This window comes from Macrotis lagotis, chromosome 7 (assembly GCF_037893015.1).
Source record: "Macrotis lagotis isolate mMagLag1 chromosome 7, bilby.v1.9.chrom.fasta, whole genome shotgun sequence".
Taxonomy (NCBI): domain Eukaryota; kingdom Metazoa; phylum Chordata; class Mammalia; order Peramelemorphia; family Peramelidae; genus Macrotis; species Macrotis lagotis.
The window spans coordinates 163,139,358-163,154,222 of record NC_133664.1 but is presented as its reverse complement, the minus strand read 5'-3'; the positions used below and the strand labels follow the sequence as shown (position 1 = coordinate 163,154,222).

At 34.4% G+C, this 14,865-nt stretch overlaps 1 protein-coding gene across 5 annotated transcripts in view; it reads left to right on the top strand.

Annotated features, from left to right (window-relative positions):
* The window catches only part of HGF (hepatocyte growth factor), a 100,957-nt gene that overhangs the window by 30,627 nt on the left and 55,465 nt on the right, over nt 1-14,865 (top strand). For 3 of the 5 annotated variants that reach the window (XM_074194042.1, XM_074194040.1, XM_074194039.1), the window contains 3 exons: nt 1,198-1,340; nt 7,709-7,829; nt 9,480-9,598. In XM_074194042.1, coding sequence (XP_074050143.1) covers nt 1,198-1,340; nt 7,709-7,829; nt 9,480-9,598 — 383 coding nt within the window. The other 2 variants (XM_074194041.1, XM_074194043.1) reach the window with 2 other exon arrangements.

The following is a 14,865-nucleotide window of genomic DNA, read 5'->3' as shown; positions in this document are numbered from 1 at the left end:
GGGGCAGCTAGGTGGAGCAATGGATAGAGCATCAGCCCTGGAGTCAGGAGGACCTGAGTTCAAATTTGAGCTCAGACAATAATTGCCTAGCTGTGTGACCTTGGGCAAGTCACTTGATCCCATTGCTTTAAATAAATGATTTTTTTAAAAAGGTAACCTGTATCAGAGAACTATAGTCCTGAGTTGTTTGTTATAGAAATTGAATACAAATTATGTTTTTCACTGGATCCAGTTAATTTAATGATCAAGGTAGAAGGAAGAACCAATTCAAAGAGAAGGTAGAAAAGTAGGCAAATACTTAACCATCAGGAAAATTATTAAGAGGAAAAATGCCCAAAAGTGTTTCACACATATCCTACAAATCATAGATATTCCATATATCTATGAGATTAAAATCCCATCCATACAACTTTTAATCCTTCCTATCATGAGGTAGAGAGCACTAGAGGAAATCAAAGCAGCAACACAATGCCATTCTAATTTACAATAAATATAAAGAAGACCAATTAAGGTTCTTTCACTTGCTGCTCTACCCTAAGAAGAGGGCAGGTAGGTGGAAGGGTAATCTGCCCTTTAAAACTGAGTTTAAATAAGCCTCAGACATTTTTTTTAGCTATGCAACCCAAGGGAAATCAGTTAACCCTGTTCACCTAAGTTCCTCATCTGTATAATGATCTAGAGAAGGAAATGGCAAACCATTCCAGTATCTTTGCCAAGAAAACGCCAAATGGGGTCATGAAGAGTTGGATATGAGTGAAAAGTCTGAATGATAATACTGAATTAGACGACAACTACATGATTTAGATTCAATCCAAGGATAGCAAATACAATTCTTCTATTTTGAGCCTATTGTGTAGAATTTAAGATTCTGTCAAGAATAAAAATATTCCTTTTCTCTCCCTCCCTCCATCCCTCCCTTCTTCCCTCTTCCTCCTCCCCCACAGAAACACACACATTTCTAAGCTTATAATTTAAATCATGAAAGTTTCATTGCATATAAAGTGACACCAGTGCAGCAAAAGAAAGAATGAAAGTTAAGCATTTTTTTTCTGATTTGATTAAAACAAAAGAAGGAAAAGGAAGAATGTCTGGGTGGGTGGGTGCATAAGAAATACCTCTGCACCTAGTGAGTAATAAAGCAACATTTACAATAAGATTTGCATGCTCTTACTGTAATGATTATCATTTTAAAACTAGCTTTTTGCCTTCGAGCTATCGGGGGAAAGACCTACAGGAAAATTACTGTCGAAATCCTCGAGGGGAAGAAGGGGGACCTTGGTGTTTCACAAGCAATCCAGAGGTACGCCATGAAGTCTGTGACATTCCTCAGTGTTCAGAAGGTAAATTAACAACATTAACGCATGGTGGGATACACCGTTTCCCTTTAATGTGGAGTAATAGTCTAACCCTTGTGACTGTTAATTGTAACTAATCAAATTACCAATGAAAATGGGTGTTAGAAGCTGAGTTCTATTTATATGTGATTAATTTGGAGATTAATCTTTAAATGGATTGTTAAATGTGGAGGGATTATAGTTCTAGTTCAAATGCCAAATAATAAACATGGTTCTCTCCTGCAGGTGGCAATAGGAGCTGGCTGAGTTAAACCCCACAGAGAGAGCCTTGAGGTAGCTACAGGAATCCCTTCAGGGGGAGGACAGGAGAGGGAGAAACTCTCTCTTTCATTCAGGGGTATGCACGTGTGTGCACACACACACACACTTTGCTCCTCCTCGCTTCGGCCCCTTCCTTACAGTTCCCAAAGGGACAGGTTAGGGAGTAGACCTGTTAGTCATGTATCAATTCCACTCACCAGACAGCTGCTTCTGTGGAAGCTTTGTCCTGGAAGACACCGGAGAAGAATATAGGATTGGGACAATGCAAGCCTTTTTACTCTGTGTGCTTTGGAGGACACGGTACTTGTGCTTTACTGGACATGTGGGGAGCTCTGAGCACAACACAGAATATTCTCTGAGAGGTTACAGTAGTGGTACCCAAGCTTTCTTGATTGAAGGCACCTTAAATCCATTTTTATTTTTTTTACCTCCTCCTGCAGCATAAATGGGCATTGTCCATACTATTGCAGTGGAAAACTGAATGACTCACAAGATGGAAGAAAAAGCATTTCAGCATTGTCTGTGGTTTTTTTACTTAGGTAAATCTGGCTGCTAAACAGCTGGAACCATGAATTTTGTCAGAAATTCAACATTTTAAAAAAACATACATCTAAAACATGAATTCTGTTGTATTATGAATTCAGTGTGTATGTGTGTTTTTAAATACTCAGGGGTTTACTGTAATGGTGCCCATGTTTTCCAGCAAGATGTTTCATTAGTTCACTGTGAACCAAAGTTCTGGTTTGACAATTTTCCTCCACATGCATTCGTTGGATATTAGAATGATTTTTATTACTTTTATTGTTGGATAATTGTTATAGAGTAATTTTTTTATTGTTTGTTGATTTAAAGTTAATTTAACTTTGTCCTAGTCACTTCCATCTTTGTTTTGTAAACTATCACTTTCCATTTCATATCACATTCTGTTCATTATATCTTTCTTGATGTTTTCTTTTTTTTTTAATAATAAACTTATCTGTGGTAACTATGAACAAGTCTGTTTTGTATGAAAAAGGGTATAACAAAGCATTTGAAGTAAATTTACACTTGGGACAGAAGTTCCTATTTTTAGAGGGTCTCCATTGCTACAGTTTATATGGAAAAATTCTGAACTGTCTCCCAATCTACTGACTTTAGTCAGATGACTGGCTGGCTGGCTGATTAACTGACTGACTAACATAGACTTTTAGAAGGGAAGTGAAAGCAAAGAATACTTTTTCAGCTTCCTTTATCTTATTAGCCTATGAACTTTTGGTCTCTGAATTGTTTGCATTCATTCCTACTCACTCAGAAAAAAGAAAACTTGGAATTAGAAATAAATGAAATAACAATAAAGAGAAGACCAAGAGATGATCCCACTTCCTTCTTCACCCCATCCCCATATCACTACAGCTTACAATCACTTTATTTGGAAAATATTATAAATATGAAATGGAAATAGAATAGAATATTTGGTAACATGGACTAAGTACCTATATAAACTAATCCTGTGGCTTGAAGAACCTGTACTATTTGAATTAGTGTTACAATAAATCATGTTTTAAGAGGATTATAATGCAGTTCCAATCATAAAAGGATATTATAATTTATTTCTCTGTAAAACCCAAAAGATAGACATTATATAGAATTTATTTAAGAGTTGGGAAGAAAGCCTCCGAATAAAAAACCATTAACTTGAACCTGTGGTAAAAGTCTCCTACCCAGGTATGCATATTGTTATTGCTATTCTTATTATTTTTATAAATAAAACAAAATGGAACAGATCGAAAGATATCTGTTGCTCATCCTGTAATTTGCAGGATAGTTGTTTCATCATTTAAAATACAAGGTATTTGTTTTTTAATCTTTCATGGATTGGCCACCATCACCTAATTGTCATATTTCTAGTGAGGAGTCTCTTGGAATTTAGCAAGACTGATCCCCACAACAGATATAGTTGAAGTATTTCCAGTTTATTAAGACCTTCTCAAGCTCATTTTTTGATGATAAAGACTTTTATTATATAAAATAATTGTCATGTCATGATGAAGAATCACTTTCTACTAAACTCTTCTGGGACAAATGACTTGACACAGCTTTTGCAATTTTAACTTCTAAGATGGTAGTGACTAAAAAGTTGATTGAAATTTAAGTGAAATCTGTTATAAATTAGGTACTAAAGTTTAGATGTCAATTATTCTTTTCTTTGAAATCTGAATCTTTTACATATAAGTTCTACTCACTGAATGACAAAAGTTCTCTCAGAGTCTTAAGAACTAAGTTATATATGATGTAAATAAAACATAACTTTTATTTCAAAGACAACATTTTACACAGAAAACTCAATCTAGAAAATAATTAAGGATAAAAAATAAAATCACAAGCATGATCATAACATGTATTTTTAAAAAAAGTTTTCCATTGAAAGAGTTTCATCATTATCTCTTGTTCTCTACAATATTTAAAAGTCTTCTCACCAATGAATTCCTCCTAATTCTTATTATGTATGTTCCATGCACAGTTAGGTCATTCATTTAAGGAAAGAAATGTTAACTCTTTGTGTGTGAAGTTTGTGAAATCTTCTGATAACTCAGAAAAAGTTAAGAGAGAAGTTGGCATGACCTTTACACAAATATAAGAATGATTTTATTTACCTGAAAATGTTCTTTCCCAGCAAGGGATTAAAAAAGATGGCATAATAATTACAGAATATTTACAGATCATTCCTTTTCAGTATAAAAGCAGATCATCTATGTTATTATCCTGGACAAGTCTAGGAACACAAAACAAATCTGTTCATTTTTTTGTTTATTGTTGCCATCAGAAAGATGTTAAAGTTGCATCTGTCTTTATGATATTTTTTTCTGTACTTTACATCTATCATTTAGGTCATGTCTTTTCTTCCCAAAAGAAAACTACTTAAAAACAAAATACTTTATTTGCTTTGTGTTTATGTGGCTGAGTATGACATTTTATTTTGAAGTGAATATTTTAAATCTTTTAAAGTGAAGGATTCATTGTAGCTGCTATAGAAGAAATAAAAATTTTAACAATGCCTTTAAGTACGATGCTAAACTAAATGGAGCAGGAGGAATAGCAAAGTGGAAGGGCCATACTTATCCTTTTCAGTGTTATAGAGCTATTGCCACCTGCTGGGGTCCTTTTAGAAAAGGATTTCTGCTGCCTGAGCCAGGCTATCACAGTAAAATTCGCTTGAGATCCTGGAATTCTGAAATTTTGAAAAGTGTGTGTGTGTGGACTTAGTATGGGAAAGAGAAGATACTCCTTTGGTTTATTCTTCTCATGTTCTTGCCTTGTATTGGATTACTGAAAGTGGGCCTCCTGTGCCTGACTAGAAACATGGGTTAGAGAAAAAGATTCCAAAACACCAAATAATTCAGTCTACTCCTCTTAGGTAAGATAATCTAGCCGCTTCCCCCTTCTCCCTACTATTCATCTTCTCCTTGCCTCAGTCAGGTATATAGTAGAGAGCCCCTATCAGTATTTAGAAAGGGAAGAGGGGAGGGGAAATGCTGAAGGGGTGACTGATAACTTAAAATTGAGTTTTTAAATTTGTGGATGTGTATGTAAGTGGGTATACACACACACACACACACACACACACACACACATATATATATAATATATGCATGTAATAATATGTAACAATATATAATGATAAATAAATACACATACATGTGTACATGCAGTTAGACCTTAGATCTCAGGAAAAACTGTCCAAATTTCTTAGACTGACTTAAGATTTTTTTATTTTTTTGAATCTGATGCCACCTTATCCAACCAATTGCATTATTACACCCCCCCACCACCCCCCACCCCCGGCAATCACCATTCCCTCAGTTAATTAATCTTGTCTGTTCCTTCAGTAGGATCAATCCCTTTCCTCAGGGTGCTTTCCTCTCAGCACTTTGATCATATTGTTTTCTCCAGCACTCTCTTTCTTTCCCTCCCTCTTTTGTTTATCTGACTCCTCTCTTCCTGTCACTATTATAGGGCCTATCTTATGTAGTCACACCTTCACTATTTTGCTTTCCCTGATTTCAGTTGCCCATTTTATTTTGCAGAATTTACCTTAATAATATATTCTGGCATGTAATCATAAATTACTATGATGAACAATCACCTATCACCTTCTGTTATACTTGTATTTCTGCTTCTCCAGCTATTATAGGTTTCATAAACACAGGCACCTATATTTATATTTATTTTTGTTCCCTTTTCCAATACCTCTTCTTCATCTCCCTCAGCAGTAACTATAATGCTGAACATATAAAACCTATGTTTAATAAATAATAAGATTGATAGCCAATATGCATGCAGTGCTTTAGAGTTTACTAAATGCATTATATTTGTTATCTCACTTGATCCTCACAATGATAATGCAAGGGTCAATTCTTATTATAGTGTTAAAATATATTATTAGGGAAAAGTTACACCTGTAGGATGATGAGATAGGAAACACCTATACTTCAACATTAGATATATATTGCTTACAAGCAATAATAGAACTTTCCATAGTCTTATCCTAAGAGAAGGAGGGAACAAAGAGAATTTCATTTTATTTTGTATAAAGACACCTGACAAAGTATAGAAGGATTGGAACTAAATAAGTGTGTGAACCATTCGTATGTGAAACTTAAATATGCTGACACATGATCTATTTTAGGGGTATCAATGTGAAAATGAGTCATGTAGAGGGCTTAGGTCCATCCAAATGCTTTCAGCCATGTGCTGTGAACCCTCTTCATTTGCATTGTAGGCAGTTACAAAATGTAGGAGGTTGAGGCTTCTTAGTGCCAAAGTGAAAGAAAGATTGAATCAATACTTTGTCTTGCTGTACAGATTAGTTAATGAAATACATCAGTAGTGATGTATTTATACCTGATATACTATAATAATAAAATGATCAATAAAGACTCATATATTGCTGACTCTAATTACATGTTTATCACTAGGGCAGATTAAATTTGAAGATGGTCAGATTCTCTTTAGATTGATATCCATTGGCATTAAATTCACCAAAAAATAATTATGGCTACAAACTAATTTCCAGGAAGAATAAGCATTGATTTATTTCTTCTGTATCTTTAAGTTACAGCATCATTTAATCATTTAAAGAATCTCAAGTTCAGGTAAGGAATGGACAAGGCAAAAGACCAGAATATAGTGGTTTTAGCATTCTTGGTAATACATTTGTGAAGCAAATGCAAACATATTAGTTTGCTAGGTAAACTCTTTAGGAACATTGCTCATTTTATCTCCAGCACCTGGCACAATGTCATACACATAATAAGTGTTTAATGTTCAGTTTATATCTTTTAAGAGGAGAAAGTATAATGAATTAAAACCAGCGCATTTCTATTAGGTGATTTTGTAATATCATACAATATCTACATACAAGAAAAAATTTAGAGAAATTCTATTTTGGTTAGCTTTATCATTCAAAGAGTCTGTGGATCAATGGGATGCTTTAAAAAAATGTGTCCATTGGGTAATCTACAGTTTCTGACAAAAAATAGGATACCGACTTTCTAGATTGTTTAACTACCTTCCTGTGTGACCTCTACTTTGGGTGTTTGGCTTTTATTTTATTATAACCTATTGTGCCTTTAATAGGAAGAATAGCTTGCTCAGTCAATAAATGAGATGGTCCTGAAAACAAATAGTTTTAGAAGTTATGGGGGAAAAGTAGTCCTGTGAGAGGCTTAAATTCTCAATCTTCTAGAAGCTTTTTGCATGGTGGTTAAGTTCTGATTTTATTCTTGATTTGGTTGAAACAACCAAATCTTAGTTAGCTCATACTTCACATTCAAGGTAACCTGACACCAAGCTAAATATGTTTTAAATTTGAGGTTTTTAAATTTGATTTCACAATACAGGATCTTCTATTGCACTATCTTGAAGCTGACTAAAATTTTTTTTTACATTAACACAAAAACCCCCACAATTTTATAACATCCCAGGCTAGCTGTATTAAAATATCATTTTAAAAAATTTTAATTGTTGAAAAGATTGCTATTTTAATACAGCAATGGTGTCCTTTTTGTGCTCTTAGTCTACTAACATATTCATATTTTATTTTCTTTTGGTAGTTGAATGCATGACTTGCAATGGGGAAAGTTACCGAGGTCCCATGGATCATACAGAATCAGGCAAGATATGTCAGCGCTGGGATCATCAGACACCACACCGACACAAATTCTTGCCAGAGAGGTAAAGATGTCTCTTGATTTTGTGTTGGCTCTACTTATGAAAGTTCTCCTTCTATCACCAGTTCAAGCCCTTTAAGATTACCACTTTGGAAAGGATACTGTACCAATGAACCAATAAACATAGAGTTATAACCTCCTGTTAATATGTATGATACTTTTGACACAGTTCTCAGGACCATCAGAGTTCTGGGAATAGGAGTTCATGATGAGGACATAATTACAGAGTTACAACTCCATCTGGCACTAACTCAAGCCCCCAGTGGTTGGAATTTTCATTATCAGGATTGTTCTGAGGATGATGGGTATCACACAGGGTATGGTAGAACATTTGCATGACTCATTTCTCTAACTTTTGCATATTTTGGGGGGGGAGGTAGAGGTGAAGAAGAGGATGATTCATTAACAGTCTTGCAGTGGAAAATAAATTGGCTATATTATTGTTAATTATTGACCTTTACACCTTTTCAGAGCAGACAGTGTTATGTAATGAAAGAAGTGATGAATTTAGAGTAAGAGAAATTGATTTTTAAATCTTAAATTTACAACTTTACCTATGTGATCTTGGGCAAGTAATATTTTCTTTGGATTTGGTTTCTTTATACTTAAAATGAGGGGTATGGACTAAATAACTTTAAATGTGCTTGCTTTTTAGTGACATGCCTTTTCTGAGTCATTTATTTTATTAATATAGGCTATCTCTCTACAGGTGATGAGAAGTGAATAAGTAAAACAAAAAAACCATAAAACTAAAGCACAGAGCTGTTCTGGTGAATTAGGCAGGCTTATATTTATATAGAAATTGTACAGTGAATGTAGATGCCTCCAAACTCTCAAACTTTTTTTCCCCAAGAGACACTTTGGACCTGAATTAGTCTAATAATTGTCTCCATTTTCCATTTCACTTTTCCTTGAAGTTTTATGGGTTTTTTTGGAATGAGTTTCTTCAATTTTAAGTATATGAACAGAAAATGGAAATGATATAATTGAAGGGAAACTTCATTTCTCCCTTTTTGCTTGTATTTACTAAGAAAATAATATGATTCTTTTCTAAATAAACCCCTGCTTTTCAAAAAATTGGCACCTCTCTTTCAGGAAATGCATAGAGAATATGCTAACAATTAAACAACAATTTCAGACTCTGCTAAGTTAAATGAAGGAGAAAGCAATGTATAATTATTTGCTTTTCTACTACTGGAATGGTGAGGACATGATCTACAAATGCTCTATTAGTATAATAAAGCTGTCATTAATAATGGGGCTATTGAAACATAATTTTAATTTTAAACTTAGAATGATATTCTGCAAAGGGACCAATTTTCTTAAAGAATATTCTATAGCAGGTCATTTTTATATAATCTATTTTTAATTGGGTTCTATGAGATATGGATTCAGTTTTGTCTCTGGGCTTGGGCCACCAGAAAGACCTTAAATAATTGGCAGAGTTAACCCTATCTGTTGCCCCACACTCCAAAACACATGAATGTCAACCTCATGGCTAATAGGTAACAAATTCCAATAAGCACAACCTCAGTGAAATTTCTCTTTCATGGCTCACAAGATCTGTACTTAGTTGAAAATAATTCCTTGAACAGAGGACTGGGTGGTGTTTCCAGGCAGATTTACATGACACATTTCTTGGTGTGGTTTGCAGATATCCTGACAAAGGCTTTGATGATAATTATTGCCGCAATCCTGATGGCAAGCCGAGGCCGTGGTGCTATACTCTTGACCCTGACACCCCTTGGGAATACTGTGCAATTAAAACATGTGGTGAGTTAGAGACAAATTTATTGCTTCCTTTTCCTCTTGAGAGCTGGGCCTAAGTGGACAATTATCCATGATATAGGTTAACAGCTCATTCCACCCATTCTTTGAATTTCACTGTTTTTAAAAAATATTTTAGAAAAAGTATTATAATATTATAGCATTTACTCTATATTATACATACGTCATTCTTTCCCAAGTACTTTATACATATAATTTTATAAACAAGATACAGAGACAGGTAATGTTCTTAATCATATCAAGAGGATGACTATATGGACAGAAACTGAAGTTATCAGACATGTTCAAGGTCTCAGAGTCAATGGAGAAGGGAACACTGAAATTTTTGTTTCTCTATTTCTGTTTCTGCACTCGTTCTGTCAGAGAACATTTTCTCCCCAGAGAGAATCCATGTGCTGCCAATGTACCTTGGACTCTCTCTTGATGAATGACATATATAGGAATTAAGGATAATAAGTGTAATAGAAACTTCTAACACCTTCAGTGCAGCACTAGTTAATCCTAGCTGAGCTGTCTGCTCTCATCTGCAGTTTGCACCACACAATGCTGGTTGAGCCTGCCTTTTTGCAGCTCCTTCAGTATTCTCTTTTCTTTTCTTTTCTTTTTTCTTTTCTTTCCTTTCCTTTCCTTTCCTTTCCTTTCCTTTCCTTTCCTTTCCTTTCCTTTCCTTTCCTTTCCTTTCCTTTCCTTTCCTTTCCTTTCCTTTCCTTTCCTTTCTTTTCTTTTCTTTTCTTTTCTCTCTCTCAAATAGCATTTGTTAGACACTTAACTGTGAATAAAATACTATGGTAAACACTAGAAACAAAATGCCGTTAAAAAGTTTCTGTCCTTAAGGTTGGGAAGGTTGGGGAGAGGGGAGTCGTGTTATTTGTACTGCCAAGTAAAATAAAAGATAATTTTAAGATGGAGAATTCATGTAATAAACTTCCTTTTTTGTTTCTTGAAGTCACTATTCTTGACCCTGTTCTTTCTCAATTAATTCCATCAATTTAAAAAGATTAAATGTATACTCTGTACAAGGTAAGAGCAGTGTACTAAAATAAACAGGTCAACCTTAGAGTCTGAAGATCTTAATTGAAGTTGTTTCTATGATACATAATAGCTATGAGAAAGTCATAACCCTTAATTCTTTAAGATGATTATATTAGATTCTTTTAGATGATATTAAGATGAACCATTGATCTCCATTACTGAAGGGAATTTCCATATCATGGAGATTCCAAGAGGGATAAAAGCACAGATCTAGATACTTCCCATTACCTACTCTGACACTATCCCACAAGAAAGTACCAGGCATTGTGGACAAACACATATGAACTGCACACATATGCATATTCAGCTTCATATACCTAATACCTAGACAGGTGTTACTGGAATTAGAGGGAGGCTAAGAATTAATGACCATGTACCCCTACCTGTTTACATTCATCCACCTTAAACCTTCTTCTCTCATATCTCATTCTCTTTCATTTCTTTGATTGGACACTGGGTTATTCTTGATCTATGTTCAGTTGTTTTTTCAGTTGTGTCTGACTCTGTGACCAATTTGGAATTTTCTTGGCAAAGATGTTAGAGACATTTGCCATTTCCTGCTCCAGCTCATTTTATAGATGAGAAAACTGAGGTAAACAGGGTTAATTGACCTGTCCAGGATCACACAGCTAGTTAATGTTTAAGGCTGGATTTGAACTCACAGAGGTGAATCTATTTAACTCTGGCTAACTTTCTCTCTTTCTCTCTCTCTCTGTTGTGCCACCTAATTATCCCCCCATTGCCTCCTAGTTGTCCAAAAGTTGTTCAGTCATTTTTAAGTCACATGCAACTCTTTGTGACCCCCATTTGGGGTTTTCATAGCAAAGATACTGCAATGGTTTGCCATTTCCTTTTCCAATACATTTGACAGAGGGGGAAACTGAGGCAAACGGGGTTAAGTGACTTGTTTGGGTTCACATAGCTAGTCAATGTTTGGGGTCAAATTTGAATTCACAGAGTTGAATTGACTTGGCCCTCTATCTAGTATATCACCTAGTTGAACTATATTGAAAAAAATTCCCTTAGTTCTTATTTTAGAAAAAAAGGATTTTATCTACATAGATTATATCTACATTATAATTCTCTCCTCTTTCACAATAAATTTATTCACTGGATCACTCTATCACCCTTCCAACTCCTCCCCTTATACCAGTGTGCTTAAACAATCATGTCAATGATACATCAGGAACTTTATTGGTTTTGTCAGGTTTTTCAAATCCAATTTTACCTCATTTTTACACAGAATGGTCATACCTTATACTTCACTATTACACACAAATATTCTACTTCCATAAAAAACCCTGATAGTTCTTTATGTGACCACAAACTCCTATTCATCCTTTTTCTCCATTTCTTAGTTCTTTTAAAATTTTTCTCTGCTCTCATTTCAAACTCCAGTCTTATCTTCTGCAGGAGGTCTTTTCCTGCAGACTAATGCCTTTTCCCCAATATTACTTTGAATTTATAACACATATACATATTTATGTATATATATATATATATGTACATATCTTCTGCTAACAATTTTTTTTAATATTGTGACCTCCATTAAAATGGGAACCTTTTGAGAGCGAGGTGGCATTTTTGCTCTTCTTTAAATTTCCAGGGGCTTAGGACAATTCCTAGTACCCTGCAAGTACATAATAAATGTTTGCTAACTGAATGTCTAACTGATTCTCCTTTTTAGTACTTACACTGGCCACCACTAATGCCCTGATTTCCCTTTCCTCTTTCTCAATTTCATCTCTATAGTTAACTAATTCAACTCCATTCTTTCACTGCTTTGGATTGTTTTCTTCTTTGTCCTGCCACCATGAATCCCTTGCCAAAATACAGCCCTGAATTACTATTTATATGTTAACAATAAATAAATCCTGAAGAAAGTCATGTAACTAAGTTGACACAGTATGGTACAAATTTATATCATCTAACTTCAACTGTGAAATCACTTCAGCAAGGTAATTATTTTATTTATCCCCTAATTGATTCCTGTTTCCCTCTCCAAAGAAGCTATTCCAGACCTTAACTTCCCAATGAAAATTTCCCTATACTCTTTCAGCTGAGGACTTTGCCTTTTTATTTTTTTTTTGAGAAAATTGTAGTTATTTTCTATCTCCCTGTCTATAACTTGTCTCCTTTTCTTTTTAAACTGAAAGCCTCACCAATATCTCTCACTTTTGCTTCCTTTTCATCATTTTTCTAATGAGGTAGGCTTTCTTCCTTGCAAGACTAGCTCTTCTACATGTGCTTTTCTTCTCTACAGGCTGTTCCCAACATCATTGCTTCTTTTTTTTTTATTCAAAGCTCAGTCTTTATCTACCAACTCCTCTATGCTGCCTATATACATGTCCATATCTTCCCCATTCTTAAAATAAGGGACTTTCTCCCAATATATTTAGTAGTTCAATACAGTACTCCTTCCATCTTTCAACCCTTACTCATGTGATGATCCTATCTTCTCTACTTATCATGCAAAGTCATCATGACATCCTTTATTCCTTTTCTATATTTTGCAGCCTTCTCACACTAACCACTTATCTCTCTTTTGTTCTTTGCATATGTTTATTTTTAATTCCTGTGGCAATGGTGTACCCTGTCACCATTTAACACCACCAGCAAAATGCTAGTATTAAAAATTTGAGCCTTTTCTTCTGTGGGAAGAAGGGGGGTCATTAAAAGCAATGTGATTTCTCCAGTGGCAATCCACCCATTTCTTCCTGTTCAGCTTTATGCCCAGATTTTTTATTGGCTGGTTGTATTGTCTATACCAGATAAACATATTGTTGGACAGGTTCCACAGTATGTCTATCTAAATGAATGTTGAAATCTAGTCAACCAACATTCTTCATTCCCTTGGTTATTTTCCTCTGTGTACCATCAAACCAAACTCTTCTTGTAGAGTTTTCTTCTAGGAGACTCTATAGAGTTCTGTATGCTTTGATCATTTAGATACCTAACTTGGGGTTTTGCTCAGATAAAAGGCCATCCAATATTATATCAAAGCAGATTTGGGAAGTGTCTCTGATCAGGATCTACATTGTTAAGAAGTTTTGAATTATTCAGCCATTGTTCCAGTACTTACAAGACTTGTCAAGTACAAAACTATTGTCAGCCATTGCTCTGGGACTTGATTCAGAGTAATGCAACAACTTGGAAAAATATCTTTATTGACTTCTAGGTTTGGTGGAGAAAGTTTATATCAAAAGAAGAAAGATTCACATTCAAAAAAGATAACTCAAAGTTAAGCAAAATAAGGACTTAAAGAGAAGGTTTCAAAGCAAGGATAAAAGAAAAAGGAAATACTGTGGAGAAAAATGAATGAGACTATTAAGTTACTGAAAAGGTAAGATGTTTACTAGGTGATGAGAAGATTCCAGAGTTAAGGACCAATACAGAGAGTCTATCTCTGTTATTCTCCATGAGAACTGGTCATAAGAACTGCTCTAGTAAATAAGACAAAGGATTTGGAAACCTTCCAGAAAATTGGAGAGAAGGGAGATTTTTGTAATGATATAATAACAACAACAATAATAATAGTAATAATTACAATAATGCTAGCTAGAATTTATATTAGATTTTCAGTCTTTTAAGGTATTTTAAATAGATTATATCAGTTGATCATCACAACAACACTATGAAGAAGTTATATAATTCCCATTTCAAATATGAGGAAAATGAGACTGAAAGACACCTGATGTCCAATGTTTAGTTTAGTCTCCTTCTTACAACACAATGTGAAGGAGTAGGCAAAACACCTTTCTTTTCTCCAAGTTATCAGGGAGAATGAAATACAACTTAAAAAGCAGAAGAGCTTCAACATGAAAACAAAGAAGAAAAAAAGAAATGAAAATGAAGAAGGGAATCCTGAAAAAGAACCATTGAAAGCTTTAAGTTAATTAAAGATGTGGGCTCTTTTTCATAGAAGCAGGAGTTGCAAATGAGAGATTATCTGATAAGGGCCAGAAGAAGAAGAAGACATAACTCAAGTTATGGTAATTAGTGAATGCCCGTTGAAGCAGCAGATCAATCAACAAACATTTATTAAATACATATAATACAACAGGGACTAATTCCTAATCAAAAGTTTATATTCTAATAGAAGACAAAAAAAGTTTGTAAACAATAATTATTTACAAATTATATGCAAGATGTCAGGGATGACCTCTTAAATCTGATGACTATTACATATTTTTTGTAATTCATGTAGGAATAAGTGATTC